Here is a 21,974-nt window from a genome sequence, read left to right on the forward strand (position 1 = left end):
ATTATATTGTGCAAAATTGTGAGAAGCATACTTTAGTGTCTTTGCTGTATTTATTATTTTCTTTTTCTTTTTTTATTTCTAATAATGCTCCTAGCCGAGGACGAAGGAACTCTCACACCAGACACCAGGTATAGTTCTAGTGAAAAGAGAGCTGATTCTTCCTCACTGCCAAGTTGCATTCATGCCTGGCTTTAAAATTAGTTCTCTAGTTGACCTTACAGGGGAGGTTTGCATTAAGAAATTAGATTGTTTCATAACTCGGTTTTGGCTACCATAGTCCTTCCAGATGTTACCTTATTAATAGGCAAGAACTTGCTGCTCTCCATAAATTAGCTATGACCTTGTAGACCAGGGATGGGCAATCATTTTTGAAGGGGGGCCACTTCACACATTTTGGAAGTGGTCGTGGGCTGACCCGGAAGGGGTGGGGCTTCGGGTGGAAGAGGCAGGGTTGAGAACTACCCGCGGGTTGTTCTCTGGGGTGGAGGCTTAGAATTCACATAACATGGCTGGCAGCTGCTGGCCTCACTGCTAGCCTGTTGCCTGGTTGCCACCTGGCAGGCACAAGCCCTTTGAATAGAAACAGCTGAAAGGGCTCGTGCCTCCCAGGCAGCTCCCAGGCAACAAGTGTGTGGGACTGAGAGCTGTGAGCCCTTTCAGTTGCTTCTGGTTAAAGAGGTTGCGCTTGCCAGGTGTGGTTTATTACTAATATTTCTAATAGCAAATATTTTATCTGAATTAATGACATTAAAATGGGCCAGTCTTGGTGACATCTAGCAAAAACAGATTCCTTCCTTAAATATTTTTTTCCCCACTAATGGATCAAAAACTTAAGGCCCGTTACTTTTTATTAGCAATTTGGGCAAATGTGAAAAATAAGACCAAATCAATGTTTTAGTTTTGTGAGGCTAGTCTAAAAAATGCATTAAATAGTCATGTTTACTCTGGTAATTTCTTACTGCAAACAGTACCCTTTTAGCTGTTGTACATTCCTTGCATAGATCAGTAGTCTAGCAATGCGTGTGATGTATGTGTTCTAATATTTTGCTGCTTAGTACAAAGACAACCTAGCATTTGTTGTTTTTAATTATTGTAGGATTCCTAGGTTAGCAGCTGAACTCTGCAAATTAATTTATCTGTTACTGAATCATTCCACAATCTGAAATGAAAATGTTGGTGTAATTATTGTTGATTCTTGATTTGCTGATTCTTAGCCATCCACTCTTTGCCAAGTACTTAAAATAAACCAACCCTTCCTTTGGCTATTTTTCTTAATGAAATTCTAAAATTGACATTACTTAAAGTAGAATAGTTACTGAAATTATGATAGATAACCTCATTTAAAGCATTATCATGTTGTACATCAAAGCAATAGGTAGGTTGTCTCAGCAATTCCATTCTAGTTTTTTTCCCCCGAACTTAAGAATACATATATCATCTTTTAGTAAAAAACTAGACACAAATTGCAGAAGCTTGACATATAGAATCTTGCCTGGTCTTAACTCTTAACTTCTAATTTAGTTTAACATGAAACTAAAGGACTAGTTTATAAGAAAAAGAAAAGTTGCATATTTTGAGTGACAGGTTTTTATTTGTTTTCTCTGTAGTTTTTATATTAAATTTTGAAATAAATTAGTTCATGCTCTGAGCGTTTCATATTTGAGATTCATTTTAACCATATATTGTTCATATCCTCAATGCATATTTGATAACTCCTTCATAGTCCTTAATCTCTATTGAGTAAATCGTATCCCATTTTTGTAATGTCAAAATAGAGAACGCAGTAAACAGTAACCACTCTCTTGGATATGATCTTTTTAACACCAAGGCCATGTCTACACTAAAAAAGTATTTCAAAATAACTAAATTTCACTTAATAACTCCCAATTTTACAAAACCAAAATAGCGTGACCCAACTACAGGGAAACCTTGAAATTAGTCCGAGGCAGGCTCAGTTAATGTGGATGCACTAAGTCGATTTTGAGCCCTGGGAATCACTGGGGAGTAATTAGTTCAAATTATTCTGAGGAGTAGCTATTTCAAAATAGCTGTACCAGAGCATCCATACTACCATTATTTTGAAATAACTATTTCAAAATTAGCGTTATTCCCCAAGAAAAGCAGGAGTACATATTTCAAAATAAACAGCCCCTTATTTCGAAATAAAACCCTAGTGTAGACCAGGGCCAACAGATGTTATGCAGAGCATGAACAGCGTTCCATCTTTTTCTCTCGTGCTGTTTGCTGGAATGGCTATCTCCTTGTGTTTTTATAACAACTTGTTTACAAGGCAAGACTGAGCCTGTGCAGAATAGATAGATTATTTTTTATTTGGTCCCATCCCTTACACGTTTCCAGTTTGGGTGACCCTACCAGGAGTTAGAACTGTCCACAAAGCACTTGAGGTCATTTAAACACACATGCCTTCCTGCCATGGCAAGTCCTCAGAGAAGGAATTCTTTTGGATATTCAGTGGTTTGAAAAACAGTCTAATGGAATTTAAACTTCACAAATCAAGAATCTGCGTATGATCAAATACTTCCTGGTCCCTTCCACTGATTATTTTTAAATGGGCATTTTTTAAATAAAACCAAACCCCTCTATATTTAGCTAAAGCCATGATTGTGATTCATGCACCAAAGGCAAGATGTTTTAGAAATGTGGGTTCTGATCCTGCATATAGATCTATACTGGTACTTACTCTTATTCACAATCCCACTGGGGAGAACTTGGGGATCAGGCCCACATTTTTTAACCTCCCTTTCTGGCTGTATCACAAATTGTCAGCAAAGACAGCTATAGTGGAGTCCCATACAGGAGAGCATGTGGGTTTAAAGCTGCATTAATGTATGCCTGTATTCTGACAGAAACCCAGTTTCAGGGGAGCCGTGCCAGGGCAAGGTAGGGGTAACAGCTCTGTGCTCTCAGAAGGGGTGGGACCTCTTACAGGCAGCCAGTCCTTGATGCCACCCAGAATGCACCACACTGTTCCCCCGCTTACCATACCTCAGAGCCACCTGGAGCATGCTGTGTGGTGTTCAGGAGGTGATTTAAAGGGCCCAGGGCTCCAGAACCACCACAGTAGCAGCAGTGGTGACTAGGAGTTCCAGGCCCTTTAGAATCACCAGGCCCTGGGGCAATCACCCTTTCTCCTTCTCCCACTCCCTCACCCACCCCATTAGTAGGCCTAACCAGACACATACACAAGCTTCTCAAACAACTTAGTCTTGCTTAGTGCAGGACTATATTGTACAGGTAGCTGCCGGTGGTAGTTATTTCCAGATCAGCATAACATTCCACACTGTGCCATTTGGTGGCTCTTACTGCAGCTAGCCTATGGAACCGCCCTTCTGATACATCAGAGGAGCCAGAATAGGAGCCACTAACGTCCTTTTCCTGGCCTTTTAGGCCTGGCCATATGAGGAAGCATCTACAACAATTTGGCTCCACAGTATATAAAATTAATTCCAACTACTAATGGAAAAATAGGCTAAAATAATGCACAAGCTTCATTTTCGTGCCATGATAATGAATTTTAATTGTATATTTAAAAGGAAGTTCATTGCTTAACTCATTTTGCTTCAAGAGTCTAAAATAACCGCATGAAATGAGGATACATGTATGTTAAGTTAACCGCATGCAATGAGATAAGTTGATAAAATTTCAGCCATCAGTTAATTCACAGCAGGGCAAAATATGACCCAGGGGCTGGATCCAGCCTGCCAAGCCACCGGGTCCAGCCTATGTTTCTCTGCTCTGCAGGGAGGGGGGAAGCTTTGTGTGATCTCCTCGCCCCCAGCCCAATCCTTAGCTCCTATTGGCCAGAAACAACCGGACAATAAAAACTGACCTCAGCCAATCTCTCAGCTCCGATTAGCTGGAAACAGCTAATCAGAGCTGAGAGAATTGCCTGAAAGCTGGGGTAACGAAAGCCTTTTCCCCCACCTGGAGCTGAGAGCTTTGTGGAGGGAATAGCCTGTATTTTTAGGCAGTCTGGGGCTGCAGCAGGCAGGGATCTCAGCCTGCCTTGGGGGTGCTGCAGGCCAGAAGATGCTTTGTAAGTGCCTCCCAGCCAGGTACTGCCTCTGGCACCCCCTGTCCCTCCCTCGCCCCAATTCCCTCCCCCAAGTCATCATCCAAACCCTCTGGACCCCCTTGCCCCAGGTCACAACTCCCTCCCAGACGCTGTACCCCCTGCTACACCCCTTCCCTGGCCAGAATCCTCTCTCGCACCCAAGCACCCTCTCAGACCCTACACTCCATTCCCCTGCCCCAGGTCATAACCCCCTCCTTCACCACACACCTCTCAGACACCACTCCATCTCCAGCATCCCAGCCCCTTACCCCATGCGCCCTTCTTTACCCAGCCTCCATCCTAGACCTCATTCACACACCCCACCGAAAAGTGCATCTTGGAGTGCCCCTCACCAAAAATTATTGCCCCAAGTGAATGTCTTTGATTTGATGACTTGCATAAGGACTTCAGTATTACTTTGATAGGCTCCTGGCAAAAGTGGGAAAATACTTTTGTTTGGAAGGGATTGTTTTACTTAACATTACTGTCTCGACCTTGCATTATCAATAAAATCCATTTTTATATGTTATCTAACGTCTGTCTCCTTTTAGTTTGCAGTTATATTCTTTTTGCTTTTGTGTCCTCAGGATTTAGGACAAGTTATTCCCCTCATAGTGGAAAGCTGCATCAGATTTATCAATTTATATGGTAAGCTCTGAAATACATCATGTCACTTCATTAGTATCTTGGCTATTTTGCATAAAGTATATTTTGCATAATGATTTTACCTTCTCATGTTTGTCATTTACTTTTAAAAAAATTAGATTATATGATCTCATTGCTCATCTTTTCTTTCCCTACCCTTTAGGTCTTCAGCATCAGGGAATTTTCAGAGTGTCTGGTTCTCAGGTGGAAGTCAATGATATTAAAAATTCATTTGAGAGAGGTAATTGAATTTATGTCCATATGAACAATCTGAGATCCAGCTCTTGGGAAAAAATCTATTAAAATGTAATAATTGTATTGGACATTTAAGCTATTTTATGTACTGTATTCACTGTACCTCAAGTTTTGCCTATCTGCATATTTACTTGTCCAGTATATTAATGACTTTCAACATTTTTATTTTATTCTGTCCTTAGGTACATACGATTATATTTTTCTATACACGTGCACTAGATTTATGACCCTTATACTGTCTATAAAATGTTATATTTACCAATGGTAAACTGGAAATCATGACTTCTTTCTCTTTCCTGTTTTTATTATCTTTAAAAGTCCTAAAAGAAGCAAAAATACTAACTGAATAAATTTAACACAATTTGACACCATTGTTACTGGCTCTTTCAAGATATGAGTGCTGGATTTTCTGTTCCCTCTGCCAAAGTGACATCACAATCAATACAAACATAGGTTGTTGAAAGAGTCATTCCATTTTAACATCTATTTTCATTCCTAAAAAAAATTCATCCTAGAGGATAATTTTTGAGAAAGCTATGAAAGAATGAACAGAGGGGTATAAATTTGATTGTCTTTCAACCTATGTTAAGTCTGTGATTGTTCTGATGTTGCTCACTGTGGCATAAGAATTGGAATCTGAAGGCGCTAGCAATTCTCAGATGGTGTTAAATCATAGTGTTTGCTTCTCTTTTTTTTTTTTAAGAAACATGTAATTAAGTCATCTCTTTTGGGATTTTACAACTCATTTTTTAATTTCTAACATAACCTTTTGAGATCATCTTTTAATAAGAGAATCCCTTGGTAGAAAATCTGTCTTGTGACTAACAGCAAAAAGAAAGAGTAGACTGTATTTTCACACTCTAAAATGAACTCCATATCGTGTAAAATCAGATCTGATACTTGAGCAGATATATGCAGTAACTATTTTTATATGATAAATGATGCAGTATCCTTATATCTGAGGACAGTTATGGATTGTTATTGTTTACCTTTAAAGTCAACCTTATTAAAATGGAAATTGTTTTGCCACAGAAATGTTCTTGAAGTCATATTATATCGATATAGCTAAAAATGTTTTGATGTGCAGTTTAGTTTTTTAAATGATGCAGTATTTTGTTGTGAGTTTTAGTTGTTTTGATTCTGTATATTGTACTCATATAACTGCATTATGCACATTTTCTTGTGTTTTCATGAATGCTTTTTCAATCCAGAGAGAGATGTGCAGCTCAAATAAATCTTAGTTTTAAATGCTCTATATAAGATGCCTAAGAATAGTCCTAAAAGTCCTGTTTCACTAAGAATGATCACATTCTTCATTTCACTAATGCAAATCTTAATGAATCCCAAAATATTCACTCTCCACCCCATAATCTATGGGTTCACTGAGTTATGTAATTTAAAGAAAGATTTATTTCAGGCAGGGATTGCTTGTTTTCAGTTTAATCATGCAAGATTTTTAAACCAGTGTTTATGATTTTACTACCATGCAACGTCCCATGTAGTCAAATCAAATCTTTATTCATTTATGTGAAATGCTATTAAGTAAGACTGCTTCTCTATATATTTTTAAGGTGAAAATCCTTTGGCAGATGACCAAAGCAACCATGACATTAACTCAGTTGCTGGAGTACTGAAGCTCTATTTCCGAGGGCTGGAAAATCCTGTCTTTCCTAAGGAAAGATTTAATGATCTTATTTCCTGTGTCAGTAAGTAAAAATTCCTATTTCATTCCCTGTAGAATTACATTTTCATAAATACAGTAGCTGCCTAAAAAAAACCTCATTTAACTGATTTTTCTGAAACAATTTGTTTGCTATCTGCATCGATTATCAGTCCTATTTGCAGCTGGGCCAGCTCCTTTTTTCCAGAATGATCAGTGTATACAACCCTTTGTTGTCGGCACAGCAGGAAGACTGTCTTTCTTGGTACAGATTGGATCTTTCGGATCCAGCATCCTTGGGACCTGACCATTCCTGGATGAGGGATTTTGCCAGACCAGGGGAGGTCATATCTGCCCCCCAACAGCCTTGGACCAGCTACCAGCTTCCTAGCCAGCTCCCCCTGTACCACCAGCCTTGCTGTGCTGCTGGTCCACTCACCCCCTTCCCTTCTACACTGGGCAGCCCAGTTCCCTGTGTGCTGGGCTCCTGGCCCTGCTGGGCAGCCTCGTTGCATTGTACCTACCAGCCTATCTACCGGATGTTGCCGGCACAGGAAGTCCAGGTTAAAAGAGTTTCAGCCTGTATGTGTGATATTTAAATGTACATACACTGACATTTTGTTGTGAACTTTAGGGCAGAACAAGGGAATGATGACATAAGTGGGCCATAAGTATGATTTTGAGTGCCTCCTGGGCAATGCTTAGTGCTCTCAATTCCCATTTGCTTTTGGGGGAATTAAAATACTTCAGCCCTTTCAGGATCAGGGCCTGAAGGAGGATAATAATTCTCTATTCCAGGTGAAGTTCTTACGGCTATACACTAGATAAAGGGGGGAAAGCAGCATAAAAAGGCTCAAAAAGCCTCAGAACCAGCTGATGAAAAATCCCCTCAACATAGTATCTTGGACAGCTAGCTGCAGGCTGTCTTCAGAGGACTCCTTCAATGCAATCACGGGGATGGAATGGAAGGAGGTGGAACCGCAGCACCTAATGCTGCAAAAAGTCTTAGCAGGGACAAGTTACTGTAAGTTAGGCAACCTTCGATGACTGGCTGAGTTACACTGGGATACCCTATGGCCCCAGGACAGCCCAGAATCAACAGGGCATAAAACATGGCTTTGTGAGTTCCATAGTTAAGGTTCAACTCTTATGGAAAACATTCCCCCCTGTACCTTGCTCTATTTTCAGACTGTCCCAGCTGGATGCAAGTGTTACAAAGAGAGAGAGAGACAGTCTTGTAGGTAGCTACGTTGAATCCCATGTGAACGTTTTAATTAGGTCAGGTACCTTAAAACCATCTAGTCAATGGGGAGCCAACCCAAAATGCAGACCTCCAGGGTGATGGATTTGGGTACTCTGTGTTGCTCAGCAAAGGGACAGTTGTGCTTTGTACTAGGTGAAGCTTAGTGTGTTGGTTTCATTTCTTGATAACATAAACTGCTGCTGTCTAGCCCAGAAGTTATTAATGAGTAGATAGCTCTGTCATTTACGTGAGGATATAGTAGTCTGTTCCTGCCGAGATGAAAGTGGGTACATTTTTTCCACCATGACTATTTGAGTATCCAGCAGCACTGAGGGCCTCACTGCTGCAGACTAATTTAACAATCTGAAGACAGATTCCTCCTACAGAAGATGAGAAAAGACAAGTTCTATAAAACATTTCACTCTTTCTGCTAGTGTAACCTCATTCTTGCATGGGTTCAGCTTTATGCAGCTGCTCCTCATCTAAGAGCAAATGTCATGCAGTCAAAAATTTTACGGTCAGAAGAGAGACCATTCTGATCATCTCATCTGACTTCCTTCATGACTTGGGCCATACAACAACCCAATAAATTCTGTATCGAGTCCAATAACGTCTTAGAAAAACATCCAGTGTTGATTTCAAGATATCAAATAATGGAAAATTTACCTTGGTAAATTTGGTTCAAATGGTTAATTGCTCTCATTGTTAAATAGGGATGTAATAGGGTTAACCAGTTGCCTGGTAAGCAGTGTCTTACCAGCATGCTTACCAGAGTAACTGGTTAACTGGTACCCATCCCTACCATAGCAGCCCCTAGTCACTGTAGTAGCCCTTTTGCCCAAGGATGGACTTTGGAGATGGAAGAACAGTTGTCCAAAACAACCAGTTGTCGTCTTTCCAAGAAGATGGACATAAACTATTTATAGGTATTTCCTTTTGGTCCTGCAGCCTCTCAGAGGCAGGACAGATATATTTGATGATTGATGGTAGAGGACTGGCAGAATGAGTGTAGATATGTGTCCTTTGCAATAGAAAGGTCAGCTCCCGACAACACTATTGAGTGACCTGCAGCTTCACTGAGACTTCCAAGCAGGTTCATGTGGCACTGGAGACTGACCTATGTCTATCTTATAAATGAGCTTATTTGAGATAAGTGAGGCTGGGCATTGAGTGATAGTTTGTGGGGCTTCTAGCATCAAGCAGTGGTTTCTGTAGTCAGATTACTGCATGTCTGATGGGAGGCAGTAAATTACTTTCCTTAAAGGAAGTGATGACCATCTCTGTTGTAGTAGGTTTTCCAGAAGTTCCTCATTGTCTCTTTCTATCCAGGAAGAGCAGAGATCAAAGTCACAGATGGTAACCCTGAACAACGTTGATTTTATTTTGGAAAGAGCGCATTGTGCTTCTGCTCCTGCTTTTAGCTAGTTGCTCTTATGACTTATGAGGCCATCTTAGATGTAGGTGACCTTCTTTATGACAGTTTCTTACAACAATAGGTGTTGTGTCTTAGGGTTGAGTAGGAAGGAAGTTTTTCTTCACTCAGCGCACAGTCAACCTGTGGAACTCATTGCCAGAGGATACAGTGAAGGCTAGAACTTTAACAGGGTACAAAAAAGCTAAATAGATTCATGGAGATTAGGTCCATCAATGGCTATTTGCCAGGATGGGTAGGAATGGTGTCCCTAGCCTCTGTTTCTCTGGAAGTGGGAGAAGGGGAGGGATCATGCGAAGATTACCTGTTGTGATCCCTCCCTCTGGGGCATCTGGTATTGGCCACTGTTGGAAGACAGGATACTGGGCTAGATGGACCTTTGGTCTGACCCAGTATGGCCATTCTTATGAGTAGAGCCCGTCTGTTTTTCCAGATGATTTGTAGTCCAGTAAAGTTCTGGACTTCTGGCTTCACTTTTCTGTCTCAGTGGCAAAGGAGGGGTAGGCTCTGTTTGCCTTTGTTATGGAAGTGGGATAGGTTTGTAGCAATTCTGTGTTTGCCACTGTCAGTCATAGCTACTTTCTGTTATTTCTGTCACAAGTAAACTGAGAAAGATGACGGGGGGGGGGGGAATTGAGAGAGGGGGATTTGGTACTAGAACGTACTTTGCAATGTTCTAGAAGACTGAAGGACCTGGCTAATTCATCTACTCCTTGATAGGTTGCTTGGGTAGAGAGCTTTCTATAAGCAAGCTTTGTCCGGATCCAGGAGTTTTTTCTGAGTAGACCATGGTGGTTTCTTCTTGTTTTGAAATAGAGTTCTTATTCCTGTCTGGAGCAGGAAGTGGTCTGATCAAGTTGAGGGGATGGTTCTTGCATTTACATTTATAGCCAGCACTAGGATCCAATGCAGTGATAGTCAGCAGTGAACCTATCTCTGTACCTTACCTGAGAAAAATGTAAGGCGGAGAATTCTGATATCTTTCTTAAAATATTTATAAAACACATATTCATGTGTTTGTTATTAAACATGGTTATTGAATATCAGCAAAACATTCGATATGTATGAAATTAATGATCCATTGACTTCGCCTGCATTAAAATGTTTGCCCATCACAATATTTATATATTTGCACGTATTTATATGTTTCCACTTTCTGCTGTGATAAGGTAGAAATGAATATAGTAGTTCATATGACATACTATTTGGTTTCCAAGCAAAATCCTAGTTTTTTAGTCCAAGGCAATTTCAATTCCTGCCCCTCACCAACCCATACTGGTGTTTGTATATTCAAAAATAAGTGTGAGAACAAAGGAAACTAGAATAGATTCTAAGGCTTAACCTAAGATCGATGTAAACTAAAATGAGCATGAGGAATTAAAAGCATTGTTTGCATTTTAGAGAGACATCATAGAAGAAACATAGGACAAAGCTCAGTGGAGATGTTCCGCCCTCCAGAGAACTATTGCACCAAACAAGGCAGTGGATGGCTTAAATGGTTGTACCGAACTTTGCACTTTGGTTTCTTCTCAGATGTCTTGAGAGTACCTCAGCAAGAGTATTTTTAATTGCTTTTGTTGGTGTGAGTTTCCAGGCCCTCTTCATGGTTTTAATTTTGTCTCTACGCTTACAGTAAAACCTGTGCTATCCAGCACTTAACTATCCGGAAAACTTTAGAAACTGGCAAATTTCCTAGGGCAGTGTTTCCCAAATGGTGCAAGGGTTCCGCAAAAAAATTCTACTCCCCTCACGCCCTGCAGAGCCCATTGGAGCTTTGCCGGCAGAGGCGGGCTTCTGGCGGTATGTGGCTCTGGCTGCTCCACCACCCACTGCAGCTGCCTCACCACCGTGTGCACAGCATGGCCCCCTCCCCATCCCGCAGGACTGCCCCTGTCCCACGGGGCCTCCAGTGCCAAGCAGCCGCCGCCTCCTCCTTCCCCACCCCGCAGAACTGCCCTCCCACAGGGCCTCCGGTGCCAAGCAGCCGCCTCCTCCTCCTCCTCCTCCTCCTCCTCCTTCCGCACCCCACAGAACTGCCCCTCCCACAGGGCCTCCTGTGCCAAGCAGCTTCCTCCTCCTCCTCCTCCTCCATGTGTGCAGGCTACAGCTTTTACACTGGCTGCTGCTGCTGGGAGGGGTGGCCGGGTCCAAGGCGCCAAGTAGCCGCTCTCGGACCTCTGCGTTTTTTAAATTGCCACCTGTGCGGAACTTGGCTCGGGCTCTGCTGCCCCCCCTCCCCCTTGGGGTGCGCTCGGGCTCGCTGCCCCCCATGCGCTGCCGCTCTCTCTCCCCCACGCCCCTCCCCAGCCTGCTGGGGAAGTGGCAGAGTATGGTCTGGCGGGGAAGGTCGGGGTTTGTACACACCTTCTATGCCCTGCTAGCGGGAAGCCTGACCTGGTGCTGCAGCTGCACTGGGTTCCCCGCTGCATGGGGGAGGGACTGTGCCTCCCCTCACCCCTTCCGAGGAACAAGAGCGTGCTTCCTGGAGGCTTTCCCTGCTACAGCAGGGTGTCAAGCCAGGTAAGCATCCCCCCTCATGCCCAGACCCCGCACCCAAACCTCCCTCACTTAATCCCCTCTCCCCGCCAAGACCCTGTATCCCCAGCATGCTCTGACATCCTGCCCCAAGACCTCTCCTGTACTCTCCCTCCTGGCCAGACACCCTGCCCCAAGTCCCCTCTTATACCCTCCTTCCTGGCCTGACAGCCTGCCCCAAGCTGGGCTGGGCAGCTGGGACCCTCAGATAACCAGAATTTTTAGATAACTGGAACGCCCCGGTAGAACATAGATACTTCATATTTATAAAATCCAAGTCCAGGCCCAAACACACTTTTCACTGATTTTTGTATTCTTTTTGGAACCTTAGACATTGTTTTATCTGCAATGGGGCAGACAGTTTGTACAACACCCTGCTGCCAGTCTTTTAACACTGGTATAGTCTCTTTCCCATGTTTGTGGAGACCCAACACACTGTGGCCTCAGTCCGCATATATAAATAATAATAATCTATATACTTATATGACACTATTATTCGAGGCAATGGGAGTTTTGCTAATAATTTTTAAAAGGAGCAGGTAGAGGCCCTTCCCTTGAATGAGAATAGAAATTGCCATAACCTTGTGATTGCTATATAACATGTAGTTTCTAGAAAGCTTTTATTTTTTAATTAAGGTTGCAGATGCACCAGCTCTTACTATCAAAAGCTCTATTTAATAACAGTATAGATATGAATATATCAGTTTGCACTTAATTCCTTCCAAACAGCCTGTGAAGATTAATGCGTATTTATTTGAGTTCTATTTACAAAGATTGCTGTGATTCACAAGAATATAGAAATGAAACTTAAAGTTGGCATTCATTTAAAAGTATAAAATGGCAAAATGTCATAGATTTTATCTGAAAATATAATGTTGCTAGTGAAAGAATATTGAAAGGAAAGTGTTTAGCTATGGATGTCAAGCATATTTTGAGGCTAATACCATAAATGAAGCTTTTCTCAATGTAGCCACTGAGGGGTTGTAGGTTTTTTTGTTGGTGGTTTTTTTTTTTTTTTTTTTTTTTTTTTTTTTTTTGCATTAATGAGTACATTTTCAAATGAAATAACATATTATAATTTAACGCCGTTTCTTTGCAAGTACTTTGGAAGTGGTGCGACAAAAGATTCAGTGTTTTCTGTTCAATGTTCCCTAGATAGACATAGAATAATTATAACAACTACTCAGGGACGTATTCTGGTTGTTCCAGAGTTAGTCTGCCGCAAGTGATAGAGCACGAAGAGCTTGTATCATTATAGGGTTCTGTGTACTAGAAAGCCATAATTCAGCTGTTACTGCTGCCTGGGAAAGACGGTGGACACTACTGGAATTCTGAGGACATTGAACTCAGCCTATTTCAGTAGATCAGGGGTGGGCAATAATTTTTGAAGGGGGGGCCACTTCAACAATTTCTGAAGTGGTTGCAGGCTGCCCCAGAAGGGGCGGAGCCTTTAAATAGCAGGAGTTGAAAGGGCTCATGTGTCCCTGGCGACTCCCAGGCAACACGTTGGGGGCGGTGCCGGAAGCTGCCACGGGCCAAATGAAAGGGCTAGGCGGGCCCGCTGCCAGCCTCTTGCCCAGCCCTGCAGTAGATGCTAATTATACTGATGGCAATAGGAGTGGCTCCTTCGTACATCAGGGCCAGATTTGGCCACTGGAAGCACTGGTGATGAAGTAACAGGATGGTCAGCTGTATCTGTGCACTTTCGTTAGTTGCTTTTCCTGCTGAGTGCTCCTCCATTGCACCCTTTTACGTAAATTGCACTGATTTTGCACACTCACCAACTGTGAAGTCAGCACAAGTTAAATCACTTTTGTCACTTAGCACCAACAGTAAAACCTGCCTGAGTGGCCACGTCTGAGGAGAGACCACCTGTCATGAGCAACTCTTTGCTGAGGCACAGAACACCACTTGCTGCCTGGTATGCAGACTTTTGAAGAAAGACTATCACTTACAAGAGCCCACTTCCCTGAGTGGTTCCTCTTGGCAGGTTTTACCATACTTACACTTAATTTGTGACCAACATACATGGCCAACGCAATGGTTTTTGGCACCTTAGATGAACTTAGATTGTGGCATATGTCCCTTTCCCCATTCAATATAGAGAAAAATGAGACATCTAGAATGAAATTTTACCTTTATTTACTTGGAATTTGAAACAAACAATGTAAAAATACATATTTTTATTTATTTTTCTACTTTTCATTAACCCTAACACAACTGTACTACCCAGTTAGACCACCCAGTAGCTGACACTTTAAAATTTTAACTGTTTTGAGTTGTGCATAGTGTTCTGGTCAAGTGGCAATGTTTTCCTTCCAGAGGAAATTACTTTTGGGAAGCTATGGAAATCTTTATTCCTTGGTACTGAATGAAGTCTGGTTTTGAGTTGTAATATTTTGCACTGGGCCATCCATCACAACTACACAGAACAGCTGTTGTGGGTCGCTGACTGCCTTCGCTAAGCAGCAAGCAATACTGACTCAACTATGTGACTGGACAACACTTAGCTACTAATAATGACTGAACTGCTAGACCCTGTCTCCAGCCAGCAAACCCAGCCGGTATGCTTTTGAAGCTAATCCATGACACACTTTAACTGTATTTATATACACAGCCGTGCTTCACAATGTGCAATAAATAATATAACTCAACTTTTGACCTGGCAATGATTCATTGTTATACAAGCACAATACTAGATACTTTCATTTATAACAGATAACCTATTAATATGTGAGGGGGGAAATTTTTACTTCCATCTAATTTAGTACCCCTTAAAGCCTGGCGCCCATATGCATAGTTTGCCATATGGTTGGGCCAGCCCTGCTAACATACTCTTTACATGAAACTTGCACCTCTGTTTTGTCACCACAGAATATGGGTTAGAAAGGGTAAATATTTGCTGTACATAACCAGGGAGGTGGTGGGAGAGATGGAAATAGAGGCTGACCCCAGTTATTGAGTTATAACCACCAGGCCAACTCCACTTACCATGTTCTAACCGCTAAGTAGTGCTCCATTGCAAAATGCTGCTGTGTTCAAATGCAAACGTTTGTGGTTTATATACTTGAATATTTATTGCCTCTTAAATGCTCCATTACTTTGATGTTTAAGCAATAATCCCAATTTACTTGATGTTTTCTTAATGTTCTTTAGACAGGATATATTCTTGTCTTCATTTAAAATTTAATATTTTTTAATTTTGTTTGGGGGGTATTTTCCTCTTTTCTGGTCTACTTTATTCCCTAAATGCAGGTTGTTCATGCATTATGCTTTAATTTATGTTTGCCCCCCCCCCCCAAAAAATACCCTCAAGATTATTCAACAGGTGGCTAAAATGTACTGCTGCTTCTTAAGGAAAAGCAAACATGCATGCAGGTTCTCTGTGCCTCCAAAATGGATACAGATGACACTGCATTATGAACAGGTTCTAGTGATTTTTGAAAATACAGTTTTATTTAAAAAATAGAGCTTCAGTTATACAATATGTGAACTAAGTCAATTGACACAACTGACAGGGTTCAGTACAGCACCTCCAGCCTTACCCCCATTGCTTATAGTAAAGTCATAAATGGCTCCAACCTCTCTGCACTTATGTGTTCTGGCATCTAGAAAGTGCAATCTCAAAAACACAATGGTCCCTGACCTGGTCCATCCACGGTGCTATCCTAAGACTTTGCCAGGGTTCCTCACCAAAGGCCCATAAGCAGAGTAGGCTGTCGTGGGACAAGAGAAAGAACAGGGCATGTATCAGTATCTAGTTAAAAGACAGGGGGGAGAAAAGTAAATAAGTAGTCACAAATCAGAATGGAGAGAGACATATTTATAATTAATCTTGCAAAAGGGAAAACAGTGAGGTGGCAAAGATTGCAAATGATACAAACTTACTGAGGAGAGTTCAGGCCATTTCTGACTGCAAAGAGTTAAAGCAGTGTTTCTTAAACCGTGTGCTGTGGCACACGGGTGTGCTGCGGAGAACTACAGAGTTCAAAATGGCTGCCCTTAAAGGGGCAGGGGACCTCTTTTTTTCTTTTTCTTTTCTTCTTTTTCTTAACAAAAAAAATCCTTGGTGTTCCTCATTTTAAAAAAATATATTGTTTGGTGTTCCTCGGTCTTAAAAAGTTTAAGAAACACTGAATTAAAGGGATTTCACAAAATTGGTATCTGGGCAACAAAATGGCAAGTGAAATTCAATGTTGATAAAATGCAAAGTAATGCATATTAGGAAACATAATCCAGCTATACATACAGAATGATGGAGGTCTAAACTAGCTGTTCCACTCAAGAAAGAGATCTTGGGGTAATTGTGGACAGTTCTCTGAAAGCATCTGCTCAACGTGCCTCAGCAGCAAAAAAGCTAACTATGTTAGGAACCTTTATGAAAGAGATTGATAGTAAGAAGACAGTAATATCACAGTGCCCTATATGAATCAGTGTTACATCCACACTTTGAGTACTGCATACAGTTCTGGTTACTCTATCTCAAAAAAGTTACAATTTGTTCCTCCCTCGTCTGGCAACGTCGGGACCTGACTGGTCCCAACTGAGAGAATTTTCCAGACCAGGGGAGGTGTCCCCTACCATCAGTCTCGAACCAGTCAGCCACCTGTCTCTGGGCCCCTCTACTACCCCCGCCCAGCCAGGCTGTCTGCCCTGCTGCCACTGGCCCCCCAGCCCCGGGCTGCCAGGGGTGTCCTGGGGTCTCCAGCCCCCAGCACCATGCTTCTGCGGTTCCCTGGTGCCGTGTAAGGATGAATGTAGGCAAACAATACAGGAATGCAAGGGTAAGATTAGAAAGGCGAAGGCACAAAACAAGTTTAAACTAGCTACAGGCATAAAGGGAAACAAGAAGACATTCTATAAATATATTAGAAGCAAGAGGAAAACCAAGGACAGGGTAGGCCCATTGATCAATGAGGAGGGGAAAACAGTAACAGGAAACTTGGAAATGGCAGAGATGCTTAATGACTCTTTGTTTCAGTCTTCACCGAGAAATCTGATGAAGGAATGACTGACATAGTGAATGCTAGTGGGAAGGGCGTAGGTTTAGAAGATAAAATAAAAAAAGAACAAGTTAAAAATCACTTAGAAAAGTTAGATGTCTGCAAGTCACCAGGGCCTGATGAAATGCATCCTAGAATACTTAAGGGGCTGATAGAGGAGGTATCTGAACCTTTAACTATAATCTTTGGAAAATCATGGAAGACAGGAGAGATTCCAGAAGATTGGAAAAGGGGAAATATAGTGCCCATCTATAAAAAGGGAAATAAGAACAACCCAGGAAACAACAGAGCAGTCAGTTTAACTTCTGTGCCAGGAAAGATAATGGAGCAAGTAATTAAGGAAATCATTTGCAAACACTTGGAAGACAATAAGGTGATAGGGAAGAGCCAGCATGGATTTGTAAAGCACAAATCATGTCAAACCAATTTGATAGCTTTCTTTGAGAGGATAATGAGTCTTGTGGATAAGGGAGAAGCAGTGTATGTAGTATACCAAGACTTTAGTAAGTGATAGAAATGTAGCCGTGTTAGTCTGGGGTAGCTGAAGCAAAATGCAGGACAATGTAGCACTTTAAAGAGTAACAAGATGGTTTATTAGATGATGAGCTTTCGTGGGCCAGACCCACTTCCTCAGATCAAATAGTGGAAGAAAATAGTCACAACCATATATATCAAAGGATAGAATTAAAAAAAATTGAACACATATGAAAAGGACAAATCACATTTCAGAACAGGAGGGGGATGCCGGGGGGGGGGGGGGGGAAGGAAGGAAGGTAAGTGTCTATGAATTGATGATATTAGAGGTGGGGAGAGTGGGATGTTTGTGAGCTAATGGTATTAGAGGTGATAATTGGGGAAGCTATCTTGGTAATGGGTAAGATAGTTTGAGTGTTTGTTCATCCTTCTCGGAGAGTGTCGAATTTTAACATGAATGACAGTTCAGAGGATTCCCTTTCAAGTGCAGATGTAAAAGGTCTTTGTAGCAGAATGCAGGTGGTTAAGTCATTGAGAGAGTGTCCTTTCTGGTTAAAATGGCAAGAAACTGTTTTTTCTTTGTGATCTTGTCTGATATCTGTTTTGTGGGCATTAATCCTTTGGCGAAGTGTCTGAGATGTTTGTCCAATGTACATGGCAGACGGACACTTTCGGCACATGATAGCATAAATTATATTTCTGGATGCGCAGGAATATGTGTTCTTGATCTTATAACTCACTTGGTTAGGTCCAATAATGGCATCAGCAGAATGAATATGTGGACAAAGCTGGCAACGGGGTTTGTTGCAAGGGAAGGTACCAGGGTTGATATTAGTGTGGTATGTCCTGTGGTTGTTGGTAAGAATCATCTTGAGGTTAGGTGGTTGTCTATAGGAGACTATGGGTCTGTCTCCCAGAGCCTCTTGGAGTATGGTATCCTGTTCCAGTATAGGCTGTAGTTTATTGATAATGTATTGGACAGGTTTAAGTTGGGGGTTGTAGGTGATGACAAGTGGTGTTCTATTGTTGGTTTTCTTGGGTCTGTCTTGAAGTAGATGGTTTCTAGGTATTCGTCTGGCTCTTTCAATTTGCTTTTTTATTTCTCCGGGTGGGTAGTTGAGGTTTATAAATGCTTGGTAGAGATCCTGAAGCTTCTGGTCTCTGTCAGTGGGATTAGAGCAGATGCGGTTGTATCGAAGGGCTTGGCTATAGACGATGGATTGTGTGGTGTGTTCTGGATGGGAGCTGGAAGCATGTAGGTAACTGTATGAGTCGGTGGGTTTTCTGTAGAGAGTGGTGTCTAATTTTCCATTGTTGATTTGTACTGTGGTGTCCAGGAAGTGGATCTCTCGTGTAGAATGGTCCAGGCTGAGGTTGATGGTGGGGTGTAGGTTGTTGAAATCTCTGTGGAATATCTCCAGTGTTTCTTGGCCATGCGTCCAGATCATAAAGATGTCATTGATGTACCGTAGGTAGAGAAGGGGTGAAAGGGGACGGTACATCAATGACATCTTTATGATCATCAATTCATAGACACTTACCTTCCTTCCTTCCACCCCCCCAGCATCCCCCTCCTGTTCTGAAATGTGATTTGTCCTTTTCATGTGTTCAATTTTTTTTTAATTGTATCCTTTGATATATATGGTTGTGACTATTTTCTTCCACTATTTGAGCTGAGGAAGTGGGTCTGGCCCATGAAAGCTCATCATCTAATAAACCATCTTGTTAGTCTTTAAAGTGCTACATTGTCCTGCATTTTGCTTCAAGACTTTAGTAAGGCATTTGATATGGTCTTGCATGATATTCTTATCAATAAATTAGGCAAATACAACTTAGATGGGGCTACTATAAGGTGGGTGCATAACTGGCTGGATAACCGTTCCCAGAGAGTAACGGTTCACAATCCTGCTGGAAAGGAATAACAAGTGGGGTTCTGCAGGGGTCTGTTTTGGGACAGGTTCTGTTCAATATCTTCATCAACTATTTAGATATTGGCATATAGAGTATGCTTATTAACAGGGCTCAACAAATCCAGTGAATCTACTCGGGGGTGGCGAGTAGATTTCAGCCATACGCCCAATTCACTGGCGGCGCGCATATGCGCAGTGCAGGGCTGGTGAGTAGATTTCGCCGCGGTTTGTCAAGCCCTGCTTATTAAGTTTGCAGATGATACCGAGCCTGGAGCGGTTGCAACTGCTTTGGAGGATAGGATCATAATTCAAAATGATCTGGACAAATTGGAGAAATGGTCTGAGGTGAACAGGATGAAGTTTAATAAGGAGAAATGCAAAGTGCTCCACTTAGGAAGGAACAATCAGTTTCACACATATAGAATGGGAAGCAACTGTCTAGGAAGGAGTACGGCAGAAAGGGATCTAGGGGTTATAGTGGACCACAAGCTAAATATGAGTCAACAGAGTGACGCTGTTGCAAAAAAAGCCAGCATGATCCTAGGATGCATTAACAGGTGTGTTGTGAGCAACACATAAGAAGTCATTCTTCCACTGTACTCTGCACTGGTTAGGCCTCAGTTGGAGTACTGTGTCCAGTTCTGGGTGCCACATTTCAAGAAAGATGTGGAAAAATTAGAGGCGGTCCAGAGAAGAGCAACAAGAATGATTAAAGGTCTAGAGAACAAGACCTATGAAGACCTATGAAAAAATTGGGCTTGTTTAGTTTAAAAAGAAAAGATTGAGAGGGGACATGATAGCGGTTTTCAGGTATCTAAAAGGTGTCACAAGGAGGAGGAAGAAAACGTTCTTCCTGGCCTCTGAAGATAGTACAAGAAGCAATGGGCTTAAACTGCAGCAAGGGAGGTTTCGGTTGGACATTAGGAAAAAGTTCCTAACGTTCAGGGTGGTTAAACACTGGACTAAATTTCCGAGAGTGGTTGTGGAATCTCCATCTCTGGAGATATTTAAGAGTAGGTTAGAGAAATGTCTATCAGGGATGGTCTGGACAGTACTGGATCCTGCCATGAGGGCAGGGGACTGGACTCGATGACCTCTCGAGGTCTCTTCCAGTCCTAGTATTCTATAATTCTATGATGATGCTGCAGGCAACCAGATTTCCTCAGTTCCACACTATTGCAGGCAGCCAAGCTGCTTCTTCCTCTGGCCCCATGCTGCCATGGGCAGCTGGAATTCTCCAGCCCCTAGATCTGCACTATCAGGGTTTTCTGTCCCTGTGCTGTCATGGGCTGCCAACCTCCTTCTTCCTGGGGTTCTCTGGCCTGGCCCCAGCACTTCTGTGGGGCTCTGACCCTGCTGCCTCTGGCCATGCTGCTGACCCTTCTGGAGAGTTGTCTGGTATTCTACTGGACAGTCCAGTATTTGTGCTCTCTGTCCGGTAAAAAAATCAGAAAATACCAGACACGTACAATGTCTGGTATTTTCTGATTTTTCTGGCTGCACACTGGACGGAAGCCTGGCGTGGGCAGGGGAAGCGGCTGGAAGGCGGGGCCACAATCAGCGCTGGGAGCCTGTGATTGCACAGAAGCCTGGCGGGAGCGGAGAGAATGGCTGGGACTCCCAGCCATTCCCCACACCCCCGCCAGGCTTCTGTGCAATCACAGGCTCCCAGCGCTGATCGCAGCCCCGCCTCCTGGCCTGGGAGTCCCAGCTGGGAGGCGGTGCTGCGATCACCACTCTGGGTGCATCAGAAGCCTACAGGGGGCAGGGAGAGTGTCTGGGAGTCCCAACCACTTCCTCCGCCCCCGCCAGGCTTCTACGCAATCACAGGCTTCCAGCGCCGATCGCGGTCCTGTGGCCCAGCCTGGGAATCCCAGCTGGAAAGCGGGGATGCGATCGCCACTCTGGGCGCATCAGAAGCCCAGAATCCTAGTGGGAGTGGCTGGGAGGCGGGGCGCGATCGGCGCTGGGAGTTCTCTACAATCAGTTCAGCTGCAGGATAAAAAGGAGTTCTAAATTCTTCTATCGCCTTAGCTTTAGAGGAATAGAAAACAATGAAAATAGCATGCACATTTGCACAATTACCTCTAAGCCTCTTTACATAGAGATGGTGTAGGATGAAGACTGTTTATAATAAGACTGTTTATAATAAAGGTAAGTATTAAACATAGCATGTGAGTTTGTGGCAGTGTTTTTTTGTTTTGTTGTTGTTTTTTTTGCTCGGCAAATTTTTAGCCCTCATGTTCGGTATTTTTTGGAAGACCATCTGGCAGCCCTACCCTTCTGCCATTGGGCTCCTGGGCTGTCTGGCCCAGGAGCTTTCATGATCTTGCCAGACCACAGATGTTGCCGGACCAGAGTACTGGTTTTCAGGGGTTTGACCTGTATTGGAATTGGAAAAGGTACAGCAAAGGGCAACAAAGATTATTAGGGATACAGGACAACTTCCCTATGAGGCAATATTAAAAAAGACTGGAACTATTGAGGTTAGAAAAGAAACAACTATGAGGAACTATGAGAGGGGTCTATAAAATCATGAAAGATGTGGAGAAAGTGAATAACCCCTTCACATAACACAGGAACTAAGAGTTATCCAATGAAATGAATAGGCAGCAGAGTGAAAACAAAAGGGAAGGATTCTTCACACAACGCACAGTCAAACTGGAGGACTCATAGCCAGGGAATGTTTGGGTGTCCCTAAGCCTCTGTCTGCCAGATGCTGGGACCCGATGACAGAGGATG

The 21,974-nt window shown here is 42.7% G+C and overlaps 1 protein-coding gene across 2 annotated transcripts in view; it reads left to right on the forward strand.

Annotated features, from left to right (window-relative positions):
- The window catches only part of SRGAP1 (SLIT-ROBO Rho GTPase activating protein 1), a 219,985-nt gene that overhangs the window by 170,121 nt on the left and 27,890 nt on the right, over positions 1-21,974 (forward strand). Inside the window, exons 13-16 of one of the 2 annotated variants that reach the window (XM_075930928.1) lie at positions 95-128; positions 4,663-4,723; positions 4,884-4,961; positions 6,547-6,681. In XM_075930928.1, the coding sequence (XP_075787043.1) occupies positions 95-128; positions 4,663-4,723; positions 4,884-4,961; positions 6,547-6,681 (308 nt within the window). The remainder of the gene's footprint in view (positions 1-94; positions 129-4,662; positions 4,724-4,883; positions 4,962-6,546; positions 6,682-21,974) is intronic. The other variant, XM_006130209.3, reaches the window with a different exon arrangement.

Source organism: Pelodiscus sinensis, chromosome 1, assembly GCF_049634645.1.
Source record: "Pelodiscus sinensis isolate JC-2024 chromosome 1, ASM4963464v1, whole genome shotgun sequence".
Classification (NCBI taxonomy): domain Eukaryota; kingdom Metazoa; phylum Chordata; order Testudines; family Trionychidae; genus Pelodiscus; species Pelodiscus sinensis.